This window comes from Siphateles boraxobius, unplaced genomic scaffold (assembly GCF_051911475.1).
Source record: "Siphateles boraxobius isolate OS27281-9 unplaced genomic scaffold, OSU_SipBor_1 13, whole genome shotgun sequence".
In the NCBI taxonomy this organism is placed as follows: domain Eukaryota; kingdom Metazoa; phylum Chordata; class Actinopteri; order Cypriniformes; family Leuciscidae; genus Siphateles; species Siphateles boraxobius.
In genome coordinates, this window is record NW_027508733.1 from 12,191,486 (window position 1) to 12,210,834 (window position 19,349).

Consider the following 19,349-nt stretch of genomic DNA (forward strand, 5'->3'; position numbering starts at 1 on the left):
CCAAATCCAAGAGTTTTAATGGTGAGTTGACCATAATGGCATAATTTGCACTAACCATGTTTTATTTGAATCACATCTTTGTCATTGTAATATTTTAAAATATTTATTTTTTTCCTTTTCAATATTCATTACATCCAGTTTATGATACTGACTGCCTTAAGTGTTGTAATTAAAGCAACAATAACCAAAACTAGCAAGTAAATGTAACATTTTCAGTATAATTTTGTTTTTAAATGGTCAAACTGATAAGGTTTTAGGTGCTTAAATGATATCAAATACATCATATATCCTATGTAAACAAGTAATTGTTAACTAGGCTATTACTTTATGCACTTAACCAATTTTACATCACTGAACGTGACTTCAGAAAAACAACTCATACTTTTCCTTTTATCACTGTAAAGCTGCTTTGAAATCTGATGGGAGCCCACACTCCATAATTAACTTAGCCACACTTAATTTTTGTTAGTTTATTGTGTGGTCTGTTTTGCATTCAACACAAAACAGGTCAATGAAAGACAAATATTCATTTGTCATATTCATGTTTCATTTTTCACTGTATTTACTCAAGAATGTTTTGGAAAGATTTAGAAACCTATATTAAGTCTAAGATAGAAATGTATGCATTTTATGTGCTTTTTTATACTTAGAATGACAACTTGGAATTATTCTATTTGTATAAATTACTTATGTAAATCTTTTGAAACAAACAAAAAACAAAAAACTTACTTCTAATACAGAGGAGATATTGAGGAATGCAAGCAGCGGCAGTAACTTTTAAGGAAGCTCAATTCCTTTAGAGTCAGTAAGAACAGTCTTACTATGTTCTACTCCTACATTAAAAGTGTTCTTACATTCTCCATCGTCTTCTAGTTTCATTCTATTAACATCCAGAATAGAAATAGTCTGGAGCGCACGGTTAAAGTCTGCTCAAAAATCATTGGACTCCCTAGGGCTCTTTATAAGTGAACAGCAAACGCTGAGGTTGGCAGGAAGGATTTTACGAGACATTGTTCTCTGTTTTTGAGTGGCTTCCTTCAGGGTGACGGCTTCATTGTCCATGCTGTAGGACACAAAGGAGGAAGGCAACATTTGTTTTAACTTTCAATTTCTCAACCATCTCTGGCCCCCTTGGTTACAATGCCGTGATTTTTAATAATAATAATTATCATTTTTTTTGTACACAGTTATATACATGTACATTTATGTATTTATTTATTCATTCTTATATATGGTATGGACTAGTTGTTTTTTTAAGTATCCACTTGTAGTGGACTATAATTAATATGTATTCCGTGCATTCATATGTTATTATATATTTAATGTATGATGTTTTTATGTATATTGTTTACGTGACTCTATACTTGGCCTCGTAAATTGCCCCTTGGGGACAAATAAAGTGTTTTGAAATTGAATTTTTTTTGTTGAAAAAAGTACCTGTGAAAAATGTGGACACAATAAAGCTCCTAAAATGCATGTGAAAGAGAAAGACTTCAGCTATACCAATAAGTAGGTCTAATGGAATTAAAAGACAATCAGGAATAGGCCTATATGAGGAAATGTTTGGATAATGAAGAGAGAAAAAAGTGAGAAAAAAAAGAGCAAACCGATCAAATGCTTTAATTTTCTTTCTTTTTCAAAAATTTAATTATGAACATATTTAAAAAAATATATATAACAGGAAGAAAATAAAACCATTTGATCTGTTTTCTCATTTTCTCTTCACACTCCAGACCAGCGGGTGGCGGAACGGCACTCTTTAAGTTGGTTTCACAAACTACCAGAAACAGAAGAAGAGGAGACGCGCTCTGAACAACAGCTGATTCAAAACAAAAGATTTACAAAGATTTGCGACTTCACGATTCAGTTTTTTTAAACAGTCTCTATTTACAAGTGAAGAGATGCATTCAGACCAGCAGGAATATGAGAAACCTGTAAAGATGGAGTTTATTGAAGATTACAGTGATAACACTAGTGATCCTGATCAAGAACCCCTCAGAGTGAAGCTTGAAGATACTGAAGAACAGATAGGTTGGTGTTTATTTTTGATATATGATACTGTGAAACATTACATTTATAAAACTTTAGCAGTTCTTTACTGGTTAGTCAGTCAACAGGTATAAATTCTGACATAATTTACTCACCCTTAACTTAGGGTGTATATAATACGACATCATTTTTCTCGATAAAACGATATCAAGAGTTCGATAAATGTTCTAATAATGTTTATGCGCCAAAAGCAGTAGCACCTCAATACAGTACATGAGATCCACGGGGAGGAGTCGGATCAAGATCCAAGGGGTGGAGATGGGTAGGATTAGGGTTGGGTTTAGGGATTAGGGGTGTGTTTAGGGATCAGGGGGCGGAGTTGGCTAGGTTTAGGTGTATGTAAGGTGGGAGGAGTTGGATCTGGATCCGACTCCTCCCCGTGGATTTCATGTTCCGCAGTGAGAACCATCTCGCCAAAAGCGGAACGAAACTCATTTGAACCGCGCGCCACACGGACCGTTTATTCACTCGGCAAACTGCAGCGCAGCGCGAGCTGAGGCTAGCAGATGCGTTTACTCTGAACAGCAGAGGTGAGACCAAGTCATTGTTTTGCAAGTCACAAGTAAGTCTCGAGTCTTTGCATTCAAGTCCCGAGTCAAGACAGACAAGTCCAAGTCAAGTTGCAAGTCCTCGAATTTAAGCTTCAAGTCTTAAACAAGTCATTAGTGCTTTTTTCACAAATTACTGTCTCAGTGTTAATTACTATAGTAAATGAAATGTATACTAATTTACATCAGGAAGGCTTTTAAAATATGATATAATATATATAATATTATCATATTTATTGCGATAAAAAAAATGTTATCCCATCCCAAGGTTTTTTTATACCCATTCACTGATTTTGTATTATTTTTGTTTAAACTGAACTGAACTTAGCTGGATGATGACATCACAGAACTGCGGGCTATCCACCTGTTTCCAGGGGGCGCTACTGTAAAATAGAACGTGGGTGAAACTTCCGGTTAGGTGGCGGAAGTAGTAAATCAACGGTATTTTGTGTTACATAGCGAAGAGGTTAGGTATTTTTCGAGTACATTTTTCTACTATTTAAAGTCGCAAACATTAATGATAGATGTCGTTACGGAGCTCAGGGACAACATGTGCTGTTCGTGGTTGTACATAAAACCGCACTAAACTAATTCAGTGGCTGCCGCGCGAAACAATAAAAGCCACTTTGCCGCAAATTTTTAAGGACAATTTCCCCAACACAACTTGTGTCATTGACTGAACAGAAAGTGTCTTGCAGAAGGCTAAACATCTGGACTCAAGAACTGAATCTTATAGTCACTACTTTATTAATTTATAGACAAGTAGTTTGTTTTAAAGGAATTACAAACCTGCGCACATATTCAAACGCACATAACTATAGAATCAATTCTTAATGCGCATGTGAACGCCATCAGCGTCTATCACAGGTTCACGTTTAAAGTCTGTTTAGAGAGAACGGTGTCGTCTTAGCGGCCCCTAATTTAATAACAAATGATCATTTAGACGGAAGTGAATCAATCAAAACTAACTTTAGCTGGAAATTTTTTTTTTCAAGAGCCACTATAAAACCAACCAATCTCTGTTACCTTAAATTATATGTTTATCTCTGTAAAGCTGCTTTGAAACAATCTACATTGTTAAAAGCGCTATATAAATGAGGATTACTTGACTTGACTACTATGCAAACAATACTGTCAAGTATCTAGTAGCAATTGCGCCCTCTGGTTTGGTTATGTACATTTCAGAGGCTTACGGTGGCAAATGTAGCGATAGATTCATCACACAGAACTCTGGGTTTCTCGAACATTTGCGTGCTGGAGATGAGGTGATGGGGGACCGTGGCTTCACCATCAGAGATCTGCTAGAGGAACGGAATGTTCGTTTGATCATCCCAGCTTTCACGCGCAAGAAATGCCAGCTGACAAATGAGCAGGTCACTCGCACAAGACGCATTGCTAATGTCCGCATACACATTGAGCGAGCAATCAGACGTCTTAAGGTGTACAAGATCCTCTCTCTCAAACTGTGCCTATTCATTTTGTCCCTAAAATCGACAGAATACTAAAAATCTGTGCAGCACTCGTAAATCTGCGAGGAGAGCTTATTTCTAGAACATAGGCATCATATCTTACACAATCAGCTTGAGCTTAAATGTTCAATTCTCTCTATAACTTTATCAACTGTATAAACCAATACACAACTTTTACTTGCACTGATTTTTTTCTAAACTGTTGTAATTATTCTTATTTGTTTTGATTATTTTAATTTCTTCTATATAAAGCACTTTGAATTACCATTGTGTATGAAATGTGCTATATAAATAAACTTGCCTTGCCTTGATATACCAACACCTTTTCTTTTAGTTGTTGTTTCATAGACAGCTATTTTCTTTTTGCTGTGTAAATTTAAATTCTTAATATTTTTCAATCTCGTAATATTCTGCAAAAGAGAGAAGTGTGTGTACTTTCACAGTATAGTATTGCTATTTTTATTTAATGAAATGTTCTGAATACAACTGTTAACCAAATCTGCAAATGACACATTAATTTATTCTTATTAATATATTCAAAAGCCAATGACTAAGTGTCTAATATGTTTTTATTCAGTGTGTATTTTTTTATAAATAAATATTTTAAGTCAAGGCTACTGTGAAGCAACACATACAGAACATGAATGACACACAGTACACATTTCAGTTTAGTACATTTATTAATTAATAAAAAATATACAATAATACACAATACAGTAATACATTTTGTGCCCTTAATTGTCCTAACTTTACTGACCTTCCACAAAAGTGCTGCTGCATGACTACAAGAGCGTCCTGGCCCTGCAATACATGAACAACCCGCTGTCTGTACTTCACCTGCCACTGAAACTAGCACCCAAGCCTTATGATGTGTTACATGCAAACTCTGGCTCGGCTCAATGTCAGCTTTTAGATACGCAAGGTCGTTTCCGACGTCCTTAAACAACACTCGACCGTCTTTATCACTGTGTAGATATTGATATGCCTCTGAGCTTTTCAGGTTGCTCATCGCCTTACCATCACAGGCTACTGAATCTACAAAATAGCTAGAAATGTTAGCATACGTGATACGAGGCCACTTCTTCACGTCATCCTCCCAACCATCTACCGCGGATGGTAAAGGTACATTTATATCACCCCTTTTAATTTCGTGTAGGTTGTGTTCCCACATCATTAAGTTTGGATTGCTAAATCTTGAATGACGGTCAACTAATGAATGAATGAGTGTCAACTCCTGCTTGTTTACTTCGAGCCGGAAGTCGCGCCCACTTTTGACGCAATGCCTCATGGGACGTAGGAAACTTGTGGATAGATGAAATTAACTAATTTAATAATTGATGATCTTTACAATGGAACGGAATCAACAATGAATTGACTTCTGCTGAACAAAAACACTATTTACTTTTAGAGCTGCTGTACAGCCTAAATTAACTCTGTTTGCATCATTTAATAATTTTCCTGTTATCACTGTAAAGCTGCTTTGACACGTAACGTTAGTCAACCTAACGCTTCATTTATCGGCACTAATAATAATATTATAATGAAGTCGAAGCTTTCTTGACATGATTATTGGGAATTTACAGTATATTTTCAAAATATTTATAGTACTTTAAGTATTAAATAGATAATGTTAATTAGGAAAATAGTTACATGAAATAAAAAATAATACAGACACACAAAAAATAATATAGATTGTTAAATAATGTTGAATAAAAATAAGAAACTACAAGTGAATGGATTTCAAAGACTGTGGGATGGAATTAATAAAAGTGATTGTTTCCTTGTAGGCCTAACATAATATTATTTATTATATATTCTAAATTATCATTATATTGATACATTATTCAAACTTAATTCAAATGCTTTCACGAGACGATGTGTCTCAATGCCGCACTGTCGTTCTTAATTCAAAATAAAATGTTAATAATTTGATAATACCAGGCCATTTCTGATCATCCAAGGGGTCGAGTTTAAAGTGTGAGCCGTGGCCGCAACAAAAAGTAAATCAATTATGTTTGGCACTGGTTTCACACTGGTCAATTTTGCTGGATTCATCAATGAGGCATGCAAAATTATTAACAAAGCTGTAGTTGATGTCCATTGTCCACTGAGTCTGTGTAACTGTAGCTAGCTAGCTAACATGATAAGTTAAATACTGAACCATCTATGACGTGTAACAGGTAACAATGTCAACTTACCGCTGTCTGTGGGTTTTCAGATGCCTCACAAAATTGGATGTTGTTGACAAAGCATCTGTAATTTTCGAACCACAGGTTCTACATATTGTAGTCCTGTTGCTCGTTGTTTTATATTCTTTATATCCAAATAAAATTACCCTGGGTATCATTTTGGCAGAATCCTCCATGAATGCGCGATTTTCAAACTCAGTGGATGTTGATTGTTTGGTTGTCTGATTGGTTGAATGTGAAGAGTGGCACTGCAGATTTAAAAATAAAAAAATAAAAGTAACTGTTCATTGGGAAAATTAATCGTGATTTGCTACACATTAAGCTTAAAATATTGTGTCCGTGGTTAAATTAATTTTGTTAACGCGACAGTAATTGTACTAGAACATTCCTATTTCCATGGCGACGTATTAAGCGTCACGTGACACTTTTTGGGGCTACGTGCCTGTCTTTTACAAAACGTAACGTAAATCCATCCATTTCTCCCGAAAGACATGAAAGTGAGTGGCTGGTGAACAGGGAGAAGACTTTATAGTTACCTATAGGCTAAAATGTTCGTTTGTTGTGGGGGAAAAATAACATGTCTCAAAATTACATTTGAAAGGTTTATTATTTCCGCTTACTTAGATATCAGTGTGTTTTTTTTCTTCTCAAATTATAAATGGTTCGCTAATACTTGTGTATTTAAATGCCTGAAAAAGAAAAAAGAAAACATTATTTGGTTGAAAACTGTCTGAACGTGTGATAATAAATGACAACTGACACGCGCTGCTGAACACACTCTATCACGCGCTCTCTGGCTCAGTGCCAAACGTGCGAAAGCAGCGCTAATCAGCACTGTGATCATGCGTCAATGATACAGTGCTATACTACAGTCAGTGATTATTACAACTCTGATCTGTGGTTTTAGAAGGTAGGTCAAGTCTTTCCAAGTCACAGGGCTAAAGTCCGAGTCAAGTCGCGAGTCATTGTTGTTAAAGTCTAAGTCGAGTCGCAAGTCATCTTTGAATATGTCAAGTCGAGTCGCAAGTCATCAAATTTGGGACTCGAGTCCAAGTCAAGTCCAAGTCATGCAACTCGAGTCCACAACCCTGTTGAACAGTCTCACTTACGAGATCCAGTGAGAAGCGCTTGAATTCAGCGAAGAACACAAATGCCTCAGTGATTTAAACCAGTTTAAAGGCAGATGAAACAGCACTGACAAACAGGAGAAACACTGTGCGCAACGATAACGTTACAGTCAGAATCTGAATTGATACAAAATTAATTTACCATGGATTCACTGGAACGTTAGCCTAGTAATATTAACTGCACCATGAAATGTGGGATGTACATATTGAATTGTATATTATTAATGTAGACAATGTATTAAATGACTAATGGAATATAATTACAGTATTTAATAATGTATTTAGGCTACTGTTTTTCATACATACCATAGAAACCATAAAGTTAAATTTTACCATTATAGTGAGGGTCTATAGGCTATGCCTGGTTTTATATGCGGTTATCATGATCTAAATGCATGATTCTGGATGACCAGTGGTTAATTTTAATAAAACTCAAACAGTCAGAATATTACATTTTACAAAATAAAAATGTGGTTGTTACATTTTTTTTAACAGATGTTACTGTTTTTGTTAATGAACATAAATTTAACATAGTAGTATTAGCTTGAGTTAGGATGCAGATTTACTGTCTGTCAAAAATGCGTTTTGAGACAAAACATGTTATATTAATATTGCAGCCTGCACTGCAAACTGTGCTGAAGATACGTGCCATCAAAGTCAGGCAACAAAAACCTGTTTCAAGACTTGAAACGATAAACACCATTATGCAGAAACTAAGAAATATATTTTTCTATTCAGATATTTATTTTGTTAGGGAAAAATGACAAATGTTTGAATGTTCTACCTCAGTTTTGTGAAATGTTCACCTTTTTGGCAAGTGTTTGTCATTTGTTCGTACAATAAAGAGTAGTTTAAAACCACAATTAACGCTCTGGTTTCTACAACTTTCACTTAGGAGCAAAAATCTGCCTTAACTTGAAAGAAATAAAGATTTGACATTTATTGCGATAATTATCGATATTGACTGATATAAAGCTTATCGTGATCATTATTTTATTTTTTTGGCCATATCGCCCAGCCCTACCTTAATTAACCTATGAATTTCTTCTTCTGTGTGTGAAAAATCCCTAAACAAAACAATGAGACATTAAATAAATAATGCATAAAAGCTTTGAACAACGTGGGGTTATATAAACAGATTGTTTTTGTGTGAAAAGCTTTGAACTATTCAATGAATGTCTTACAAATGCAATATGGTGCACAATACAACAAAATAACAAAGCATACCATTTCTGTTAAAAGCATGATTTTTTCAGTCTTTGTTTGAACTCAAACTTTCACTTGTATGGTGCTAATAAGTGCTTTGGCCTGTTCACAAGAAGTATGCTAACTAATAGCCTAACTATTGTAAGGACTGAGACAATCAGACACATAACTATTTGTTACATTTAACAAATAAGCTTTAAAGCCCACTCTTAGTAATTAAAAACATTCCCCACAAAAAAAACGAGAGAGCAGAAAAGGCCTGTCACCAGGGAGACCATCAGATAAGATGGTTTTATTGCTATGAAAAATGTTGTTATGTGGTAAAAACAGAGGCCATAGGAAAGAGAAACAGACCTTAAAACAGAATTTCCTGGATTAATTTGTAGACGAACTGATCTATAAACGAACATCCATCCCAGGACATTGTGTGTGATATTGTTAAATCTTGTATAGTGTTTCTTAAATTTTGTATTTATTTCACGCTTGCTTTATGAGAGAACTGCTAGTTAATGTAACCCCACCTTGGGGTGCACAATATGGCAAAAATATCATATCATGATTTTTTTTTTTAAGATAAATAATGATTTTATCTAGGGCTGGGCGATATATCGCACGATATTGTTATACGCATCTCGTCAGTAAAGCCGGTTCCTTGATTAGTAGTAAATCGCCTTCACATGATTTCAGATGGAGCGGCATTTATTACAGCACAAACTCCAGTGTTAAATTAACACTCAAGAGTGTTAAAGTTAATGAGATAATTAAGTGATTAATTTAGTGATGTTTGAGCATTATTGAAGACACCTGATGTTAACAAGCAGAATCACTGAAGGAGAAAATCACAAATTGTAAGCCACGGTTATGTCGATCAGTGTTTGCTTTAGTTGGGCTCTTGACCCTTATACATTCACTTTAAAATTGTTTTTCTGCTGTTATTTATATATGTCAAATATTTATGTTATTTATTTAGTCAAATGAACAAAGGAAAGTATGATCTGATGGTGTTGGTTATGTTTTGGCATAATCATGCTGTGATCTGAAAATGAAACTTATTGAGATAGTTTGGTTTAACTTATTAGCAATAGCTTTGTGATTCTACAGCATATGAATATCGGTATGTTTCTTATAATCCAAAATATTTAATAAACATTGTTCTGATCAAAACACTTTCAAATGAACTTATTTGGAAACACAGACATCAATCATCAGCCTGTGAATCTCAACAATGGTGACAATAATAAAATATGTTGCAGTGGCTGCCACCAATCACAACTCATTAATGGCTCCCATCATGCATTGCGATATGAATAAATTATGATCTGAATTGTCTATGTAATTTACTTTTCCTAATTGAATATTCTGCTTGTCACCATTGTTGAGATGCATAGACTGAATCTTGAAGTCTGTGTGTTCCTAAAAGAAAGATTTTTTTTTTTTTTTTAGAAAACAACTTTTAAGAAATTCTTTATATTATATCTGAAATTCTGGATATTTATGCAGAATCACAGTTATGCTGTAACCAACAACATAAATCAAAAACATAAAGTTCAAATGATGATTGTCATAATATAACCAACACCATTAGATCACTTTTTTTTCTTTGTTCATCTGGCAGTTATAACTCAGATACAACAGCCAAACAAAATCTAAAGTTAATAATATAAGGGTCAAGAGCCCAACTAAAGCAACCAATGATCGCCATAACGGTGGCTTACAATTTGAGATTTTCTCCTTCAGTGATTCTGCTTGTTAACATCAGGTGTCTTCAATAATGCTCAATCATCACTCAATTAATCACTTAATTATCTCATTAAGTTCAACACTCTTGAGTGTGGACTCATATCCCAGGAGTGTTAATTTAACACTGGAGTTTTTGCTGTGTACAAAGAGCCGTAGTTAACTGACAAGCTGAGCCATATCGCATTAATTATCGCTGCCGATACGTCCTTTGTAGTAAATGCCGCTCCATCGGAAAGCAGGTGAAGGCGATTTCCTACTAATCAAGGAACCGGCTTTGCTGACGAGATGCGCATAACAATATCGTGCGATATATCGCCCAGCCCTAATTTAATCACGAATCTTTTTTGCAATTTGATTTTACTATTTTGCAAGTAACTGAGCATTACAGCATAACTAATGTCCCTATTTTAAAAACAAAGCCTTAAGAGTTCACAAAATATATAAAAAAAAAGGATGGCAGACATTTAGGCCAAAGTGGCAAAGATAAAAAAAAAAAAAAAAATCATTATTTTTTTGTTATGAAAAAATCACTAAAGTACGAAGGGAGAGGAAGCAAATTTTCAGTGAGGTTGTCAAAAATAGTCGTTCATCAAGAAATTGTTGCTATTGTTCTCAGTACCGCTGCTAGACATTTTGGTGCCCTAAGCATAATTCCTTTATGGTGCCCCCCGCCCCCGGGAAAAAAAAAAAACGTTTATTTTTGCCGGTTTAACTTTAACTTTTTAACGCGCAATCCAACGGAACACTGAGGCGGCAGCGGCACCATCGTTACTTTCTAGAGCAATTAAATACTCTTGTTCCGGCTGTCTTGTTATATACATCCCTAAAAAGTGCCTAATAATATTTCTATAATGAAATAATATCGGCACTATAATTATTATGACTATGATATGATGATTGATTTTTCATTAGGCTATTTTTGGTGCCCCCCTCAGCACTTGGTGCCCTACGCACAGCGCGTGATGCGCGTGGTGGGAGCGGCGGCGCTGATTGTTCTTCTCATTAAATAAAATATTGATACTGTATATTACACTATAGCATTATATTCAGGGCTCGCCAATAAGGACGGCCCGACGGCCCCGGGGCCAGCATGAACAAACCGCAAGGCCCATGTCTAACCACACTTGAGACAAGAGTCATAAATTCTCCCAACTATTAATTCAAACAAGTTATGATTGATTATTTATATTTCTTTTGAGCTAATTGGTTACAATTAATTAACATTAGAGCAAATGTTTAAAAAATAATTTTGATGATTTACTGAATCTTTCATTTCAGACCCGATGGTAGAGATTAAGGAGAGTGAAGAACTGGATGAAGCGGAGGAGGAACATCGTGTCAAAACTGAAGAAAAATCTTTGAGCTGCTCACAGACTGGAAGTAAACCTGTACTGAGAAGAGCCATCAAAAATTTCACTTGCTCTCAGTGTGGAAAAAGCTTCCCATACAAACAAAGTCTTAAAGATCACATGACAGTTCATGGTGAAGAGAAGCCGCACACATGTGATCAATGCGGGAAGAGTTTTTCACTAGGATACCTCAAGTTTCACATGAAAATCCACACTGGAGAGAAGCCACACACATGTGATCAGTGCGGAAAGAGTTTTGCATTAAAAGGAAACCTGAAATATCACCTGAGAATCCACAGTGTAGAAAAGCCGCACACATGTGATCAGTGTGGGAGGAGTTTTACACTAAAAGGTCAGCTTAAGAGACATATTGAAATCCACACTGGAGAGAAGCTGCACACGTGTGATCGGTGCGGGAAGAGTTTCACAGTGAAAAGAGACCTTAATAATCACATGAAAATTCACACTGGAGAGAATCTGCACAAATGTGATCAGTGCGGGAAGACTTTCACAATGAAAAGAGACCTTAATAATCACATGAAAATTCACACTGGAGAGAAGCCGTACCCATGTAATCAGTGCGGGAAGAGTTTCTTGAAAAAAGGATACCTTAATAATCACATGAAAATTCACACTGGACAGAAACTACACACATGTGATCAGTGTGGGAAGAGTTTCACATATAAGCAAAATCTTCAACACCACATGAAAGTTCATAGTGGAGAGAAGCCGCACACATGTGATCAATGTGGAAAAAGTTTTGCCCTAAAACATCTCCTAAACAGACACAAGAAAATCCACACTGGAGAGAGGCCACACACATGTGATCAATGCGGGAAGAGTTTCATAATTAAATCAAAGCTTATGTATCATATGAAAATCCACACCAGAGAGAAGCCGTACAAATGTGATCAATGTGGGAAGAGTTTCACAGTGGAAAGAGACCTTAATAATCACATGAAAATCCACACAGGAGAGAATCTGCACAAATGTGATCAGTGTGGGAAGAGTTTCACAGTGAAAAGAGACCTTAATAATCACATGAAAATTCACACTGGAGAGAAGCCGCACACATGTGATCAATGTGGGAAGAGTTTCACTCTAAAATGTCTCCTTAAGAGACACATTGAAATCCACTCTGGAGAGAGGCCTTATAAATGTGATCAATGTGAGAAGAGTTTCATATATAAGCAAATTCTTCAACACCACATGAAAGTTCATAGTGGAGAGAAGCCGCACACATGTGATCAGTGTGGAAAAAGTTTTGCCCTAAAACATCTCCTAAACAGACACAAGAAAATTCACACTGGAGAGAGGCCACACAAATGTGATCAATGTGGGAAGAGTTTCATAATTAAATCAAAGCTTATGTATCACATGAAAATCCACACCGGAGAGAAGCCGTACAAATGTGATCAATGTGGGAAGAGTTTCACACTAAAAGGAGGCCTTAAAGAACACATGACAATCCACACTGGAGAGAAGCCGCACACATGTGATCAATGTGGGAAGAGTTTTGCCCTCAAATTTCTCCTAGAGAGACACAAGAAAATTCACACTGGAGAGAGGCCACACAAATGTGATCAATGTGGGAAGAGTTTCATAATTAAATCAAAGCTTATGTATCACATGAACATCCACACCGGAGAGAAGCCGTACAAATGTGATCAGTGTGGGAAAAGTTACACACTAAAAGGATCCCTTAAGGATCACATGACAATCCACACTGGAGAGAAGCCGCACACATGTGATCAATGTGGGAAGAGTTTCAGATTCACAAGTTCATTTAGAGTACATCTACGTTCTCATTCTGGAGAAAAACCATTCAACTGTAATCAGTGCAGTAAAAAATTTCTTTTGGCAGGTTCCCTGAAGAAGCACATGGACATTCATTCAAAGGAGAAGCCTTACATGTGTTCTTTGTGTGGAAAGGGATTTTCATGGGTGAATGGTTTAAAATTTCACCAGGAAAGACACAGTGGTGTGAAGAATCATGTGTGCTATGTTTGTGGAAAAACTTATTTTACAGAGGGTGAACTGAAGCAGCACCAGAAAAAAAGCTGCACACAATAAGGATCAAAATCCACACCGGAGAGAAGTTCAGAAGTTTCAAGTGTACAGCCTTTGAAATTACATCTGTGTTCACCTGGAGAAAGAAGCATGAGAAAGTTGATACAAAGGGGAAGCATTACACGTGTTCTTTCTTGTGAAAAAAGTTTTACACGACTGAGCGCTTTTAAAGTACAACAGAGCATACCAGTGTTAAAGCAGTGTGAAATACATTTGTGAAACAAATGTGAAAAAAATTAATTGGGGGGGAGGGGTCTCTCGCTCTCTCTACCTTGCGCGCAACTACACGGTTTGGAGCTCGCGAGCTCTAGATTCTGGGAGATTTGAACTGATTTGTGCCCATCAGGGAGCCGCTATCAATATACGGGAGACTTGGGATGTATGCAAATTAGGGCTGGATGATTAATCGGAAAATAATCGAAACCGAAATTCAGAGCCTAGAACCGACGTAATTTTACCATGTCGGTTATTTCGTTTTTTTAATCCTATTAATATTTCCGCCCACTGTGTGTTAATGTACTTTACCCTTAAAATATATTACCGCGTGTGTAGTCACGTAACTCCGCCCCGTCCAGTCTGCGACATTGAAGCAACATGAGCCCCTTTCACACAGCGCATTGATCCCGGAAAATTGCCAGAACAAACACCTTCTGTGAACGCAAACACGGCCCGGGATTGATGCCAGGTTGGGGACATAGTAACATTGCCGTGTTCAGTCCCGGAACGCGCGCTGTGTGAACAAAAGCCATAATCAATGCCGTGTCGTAATGATGGCGCTAAGCCGGGATCGTTCGCCAGCGTGAAACGGTTCGTAATGCGCTAGTTTATGATCGAATCAGAAAAAAAAAATGCACAAGCGTGGTTTCTCGAGAGAAATCGCAGCTCATAAGCAAACTATAGACGCCGCTGGGACGTGTCTTTGCGGGTTGTGCGTGCTGTGTGAACGCACTCTGCTGATTCCGGATGAGGCAGTGTGAATGAACCAAAGTCAAACGAACCCGGGTCAAATCCCGGGCCACTTTATCCGTGTATTTTCCGGAATCTCTGTGTGAAAGGGAACTCAAACACTCAGTCAACTCAGCAACAGGAGCCGTTTGTACCAAAGAAACACGCGAAAAAAGAGAGAGACTGACAAACGCCCAGCAACAAGTGCCTCCACTCCACAAAGCAGGTTTCGATAACACAAGCATTTACAAATGCTACACAATATGAAAAGGATTAGTTTTTTTTAGTTTTATACAAGTTATATTTTACTTTTAAGATGGCAATATTTACAATAATTTATTTTGTTTACAAAAAGAACTATTTTCTACATTTTTAGGAAACTTTCTTTTTACATTAAAACTTAATTACTTTTTTATAAGACGTTTTTATTTCAAGCATTGTATGCTTTGTTTGATTCAATTGTTTGAAATATTTAATAAGTAAGCATTAAAAGCTATCTGTGTGTTTCCTTATTTTAGAATCACAAAGCTAGGATTATGCATTCTTTCATTAAAAAAATAACCGTGAATATTTACAGTATAAGCCTTGCCAGTGACACATGGGAAATAATTTATTTTAAATAATCGTTCAATAATCGTAATCGAGGTAACTTGTTCGATTAATCGCGATTATGATTTTAGCCAAAATCGTCCAGCCCTAATGCAAATGTTCACCGGGCGCTGCGTCCATTGGCCAAACAAGATCGTCTGTTTGGGCCTCATGTTATTTTAGACTAAATATGTATTTTTAAATTATTATTTAATACCCATTTTTAACAACATGAAAAAGACTATTCAAACATGACATTAAAATATAAATATAAAAAATTACAGACATTTCTTGGGGGTGCTGGGCGGGTGCTATGGCTATTATAGGGGGAGCTACAGCACCACCTAGGTCCCCCCTGGCGCCGCCACTGCTCATTATGTCTGAAATCATAGTTCCTGTTCAGATCCAGAACTTTTAAGTTCAAACGTAACACAATTTTATGGCTTTCTGAGCCATTTGATGTGTAAATCTATAACATGCCTGGTAAAACATCAGTTTTTCTTTGTCTTGTTACATTTCAGAAATCAAACTCAAAAACTATTCTGCACCTTTTCACATTCCAAAAACATGAATTCTATCTTTTTCCACGGTCAAAAGACTGTCTAGCACCAACCCTTCCTTCTTCCTTATTCTTCTTCAGAATTATTACGCATACGTAACCTGTTTAACTAGTCAAAATCACGTGATGAAATACAAATAACACCAAATACACATTTATCAAAAAAACATAATCACTCTTGATATAAGGCAAAATATAACAAAGTCATGAATGTTATGGCTCTAACACACGTCAAGCAGTAAGAGTTGTTTCTTCCAGAAAATCCTGTCCTAACTAGCCGAAACAAGTTACCAAATAAGTCATCTAAATTCTATAGTAAACTAATTAAATTTTCAAAACCAACGGTTTCAAGTTTGAGATTGAGATTTACTCAGTTTCTCCCAGAAGAACAATATCTAAGAAGTTATAATCCTATATATCATCAGCTTTAGTATATAAATTTAATTATTATACTTTATTATGATTTGTGTATTGTCCTCTTTTTTCCAAACTTCTTATGATGCATATGTGTGATTTGTGTATTTTCCTCTTTTTTCCAAACTTCTTATGATGCATATGTGTGACTATTTATTTTACTTTCTTTTACGAAAAAAAAGTAGTTTTTTTTTACTACTATGTACTATGTGCAAAATGTTTGTGTTCAAGTGAACTCTGGGAAGCTGACATGTCTCTGAGATTTTTTTATTAAATTGTTCTTTATTGTTGTGTTAAGAATATCTAGTTTCTCGACAACTTGATATATTCAGCAAGTGCCTATTTAAGAGAAACGATCATGTCGCTTTGTAACTGGATGCTTCTTTGAATGTCTCCTTCTGGACTTGCTTTGGACACCATTTAAGTCAATAAAGAGAAATTTCTCATTCGTTTTAACTTTTTAGTTTTTATATTTGTTCAAGTAATCATTGACTAAACTTGTTACTCATTTTATCAACAGCTTTTTTTATCAAAGAGAAAAGAAAAAAATATTAGAATTAAGGAAAGACTACATTTTGCTTTTGCTTGCGAAGTTTTGAATTCCTCCAAGAAACTTGCACTTTTGGCCCCCTCTCTAAACTTTGCATTCCTTAATCCCTTTCAAATCTCCTGCAAGTGAATGTACAATTCCGCAAGGTAACGCAAGTGTTTTGCAAGCAAACTGTCAAATGTTGTGTGTGTATAGATTGACCTTTGTTATACTTCCTGTTTCTTCTACCATCTTTGTAGTTTTTTCATGTTGACTGGTGGTCCCAGCGGGCTTTCCTTTGTCCTCTGTTCTCCCAGGGGTGGAGTCAACGCCAGTTGTGTCTCATGTTACAAAAGGTGTCTTTGAACTCTCTTACCCCTTTTCCACCAACGTGGTCCCGGTGCATGCATCCAGTCTGTGTCTGTTCATAAACTGGTCAATGCATTTTCACTGCAGAAAAGGTGGTAAATGTATGAAAGAAACAATGTCAAACTGGTTTGTAATAAGTGCAACTGGTAATGCTGCTCTTAGAATCGTTTAATCGTCCCTGGCTGATATATTTAGAGATTTAATGTGTTCTTTTATTTGCAGTGAATTTCATCTAGGGCTGTCGGAAGTCTTTTGTACCGCCAATAAACAGAACAGGAGGAGACGTCACCACATACGTCACACACTTATCGCTTTGAGTCTCTCAGCGTTGAGTCTTCTGAGGTAAGTAGAGCTGTTCACTCTCTGTGCTTCGTATAGTATTTATAAATAATAAAATTTGTTTAAAGGGGTTCTATAATGCCCTTTCTTCAGTGTGGATGCTCTTATGTATTTTCAGTTGTCTTGGCAGACTGAATCTCTTGTCACAGTGTGAACTGTGATGGATTTTTCAATGATAGCGATAGTAAACTGTATTTTAAACTCATCAAAATCCTTAAAGGAGTAGTTCACTTTTTAAAAAAAAAACTTTTGCTGATAATTTACTCACCCCCATGTCATCCAAGATGTCCATGACTTTCTTTCTTCAGTCGAAAAGAAATTAAGGTTTTTGATGAAAACATTCTAGGATTTTTCTCCATATAATGGACTTCATTGGGTACCAAACGGTCCAAGTTCCAAATGACAGTTTAAGTGCAGTTTCAAATTGCTTTAAACGACACCAGACTATGCATAAGGGTCTTATCTTGCGAAACGATCGGTCATTTCAAAAATAAATAAAAAAGTTTAAGTTTTATAAGCACAAATGCTCGCCTTGCTCTGTTCTATGATGCGCGTTCGTGACTCTCCTGTTCGAACTCGTTCATCAAAATGAACGAATCTTTTTTCGAGTCATTTCGTTCGTTGAAAGAACGAAATGACTCGAAAAAAGATTAATTCATTTTGATGAATGAACGAACCCTTATGCATCGTCTGGCGTCGTTTAAACCCATTTGTAGCTGCACTGAAACTGTCATTTGGACCTTGGACCGTTTGGTACCCAATGAAATCCATTATATGGAGAAAAATCCTACAATGTTTTAATCAAAAACCTTAATTTCTTTTCGACTGAAAAAAGAAAGACATGGACATCTTGGATGACATTGGGGTGAGTAAATTATCAGCAAAAGTTTTGTTTAAAAGTGAACTACTCCTTTAATTACTTCTCTTTTAGGCTTAACATTCTAAACAATTGAACAAAATGTCGATGGAAATCCTCAGATGCTGACCAGATGATATGAGATATATACTGTCTAGAGTAGTCTCATGACATATTAAGTAATCAAATGAACTCCTGACCTTTTCCATTTTTTCATGACTTGAAATCTAAATTGGCTTCTACCTAGTAACAAAAAGGTTTGCTTATGAAGAATCAATAAAATTGTAGGGAAATTATGTAATATGTATTATTAAATATTAGGGCTGGGCAAGTTAACGCGTTTTTTATCGCGTTAACGCATTTATTAAATAATGGCGACAATTTTTTTATCGCACGTTAACAGTTTTTTTTATTATTATTTTGAAAGTCCGTTGCTCGCTGGCTCTGAATACACATAGGCCTACAGTCAAACCATGATCACAGGAGGGGTGGGATGTTGGTCAGCCAGCAAATAACCCACCCAAACAAGCAGTGGAGAGAGGCAGGTTCTCTCTGGTGAACAGTTAAAGGGTTGCGCTCCGCGAGTGAATGACAGGCGCTCTATGGATAATACCTATAAAACCTATAGATAATAACTATATAGATTCTGGAATCTCACTAACAGCGAGCCGAGGATCAGTCTCTCTTCTAATGATTTGTGCTGCGCGTCCTTTATAAAAAGTTATAGACAATTCAACTTCGGCAACGAGCGGTTGCTGGCGCGTGCGTGAGGCAAGCATGACCGCAACACTTTCACAGGAATGCACCTGCTTGTCGCTGCACCTTGTGCTCGACCACTTCACCTCACTCTTGGCTGATTTATACTTCTGCGTCGGACTTACGCCGAAGACTATACACTATAGACTACGGGTTGGTTTTCATTTATATCTCTGCGTCGTTGTCCGCATTGACGTGCAATTACACATGCAGAGGGAGCATGTCACTAGCAATCACAGCGCTTGCG

The 19,349-nt window shown here is 36.4% G+C and overlaps 1 protein-coding gene across 1 annotated transcript; it reads left to right on the plus strand.

Moving 5' to 3' along the window:
* Positions 1–1,772: 1,772 nt before the first annotated feature.
* On the plus strand, positions 1,773–16,709 carry LOC143735410 (uncharacterized). Its single transcript, XM_077225531.1, has 2 exons — positions 1,773–2,031; positions 11,607–16,709. Exons 1-2 carry the CDS (start codon positions 1,902–1,904, stop codon positions 13,748–13,750), a joined length of 2,274 nt encoding a protein of 757 aa, XP_077081646.1. The 5' UTR covers positions 1,773–1,901; the 3' UTR covers positions 13,751–16,709.
* Positions 16,710–19,349: the final 2,640 nt, after the last annotated feature.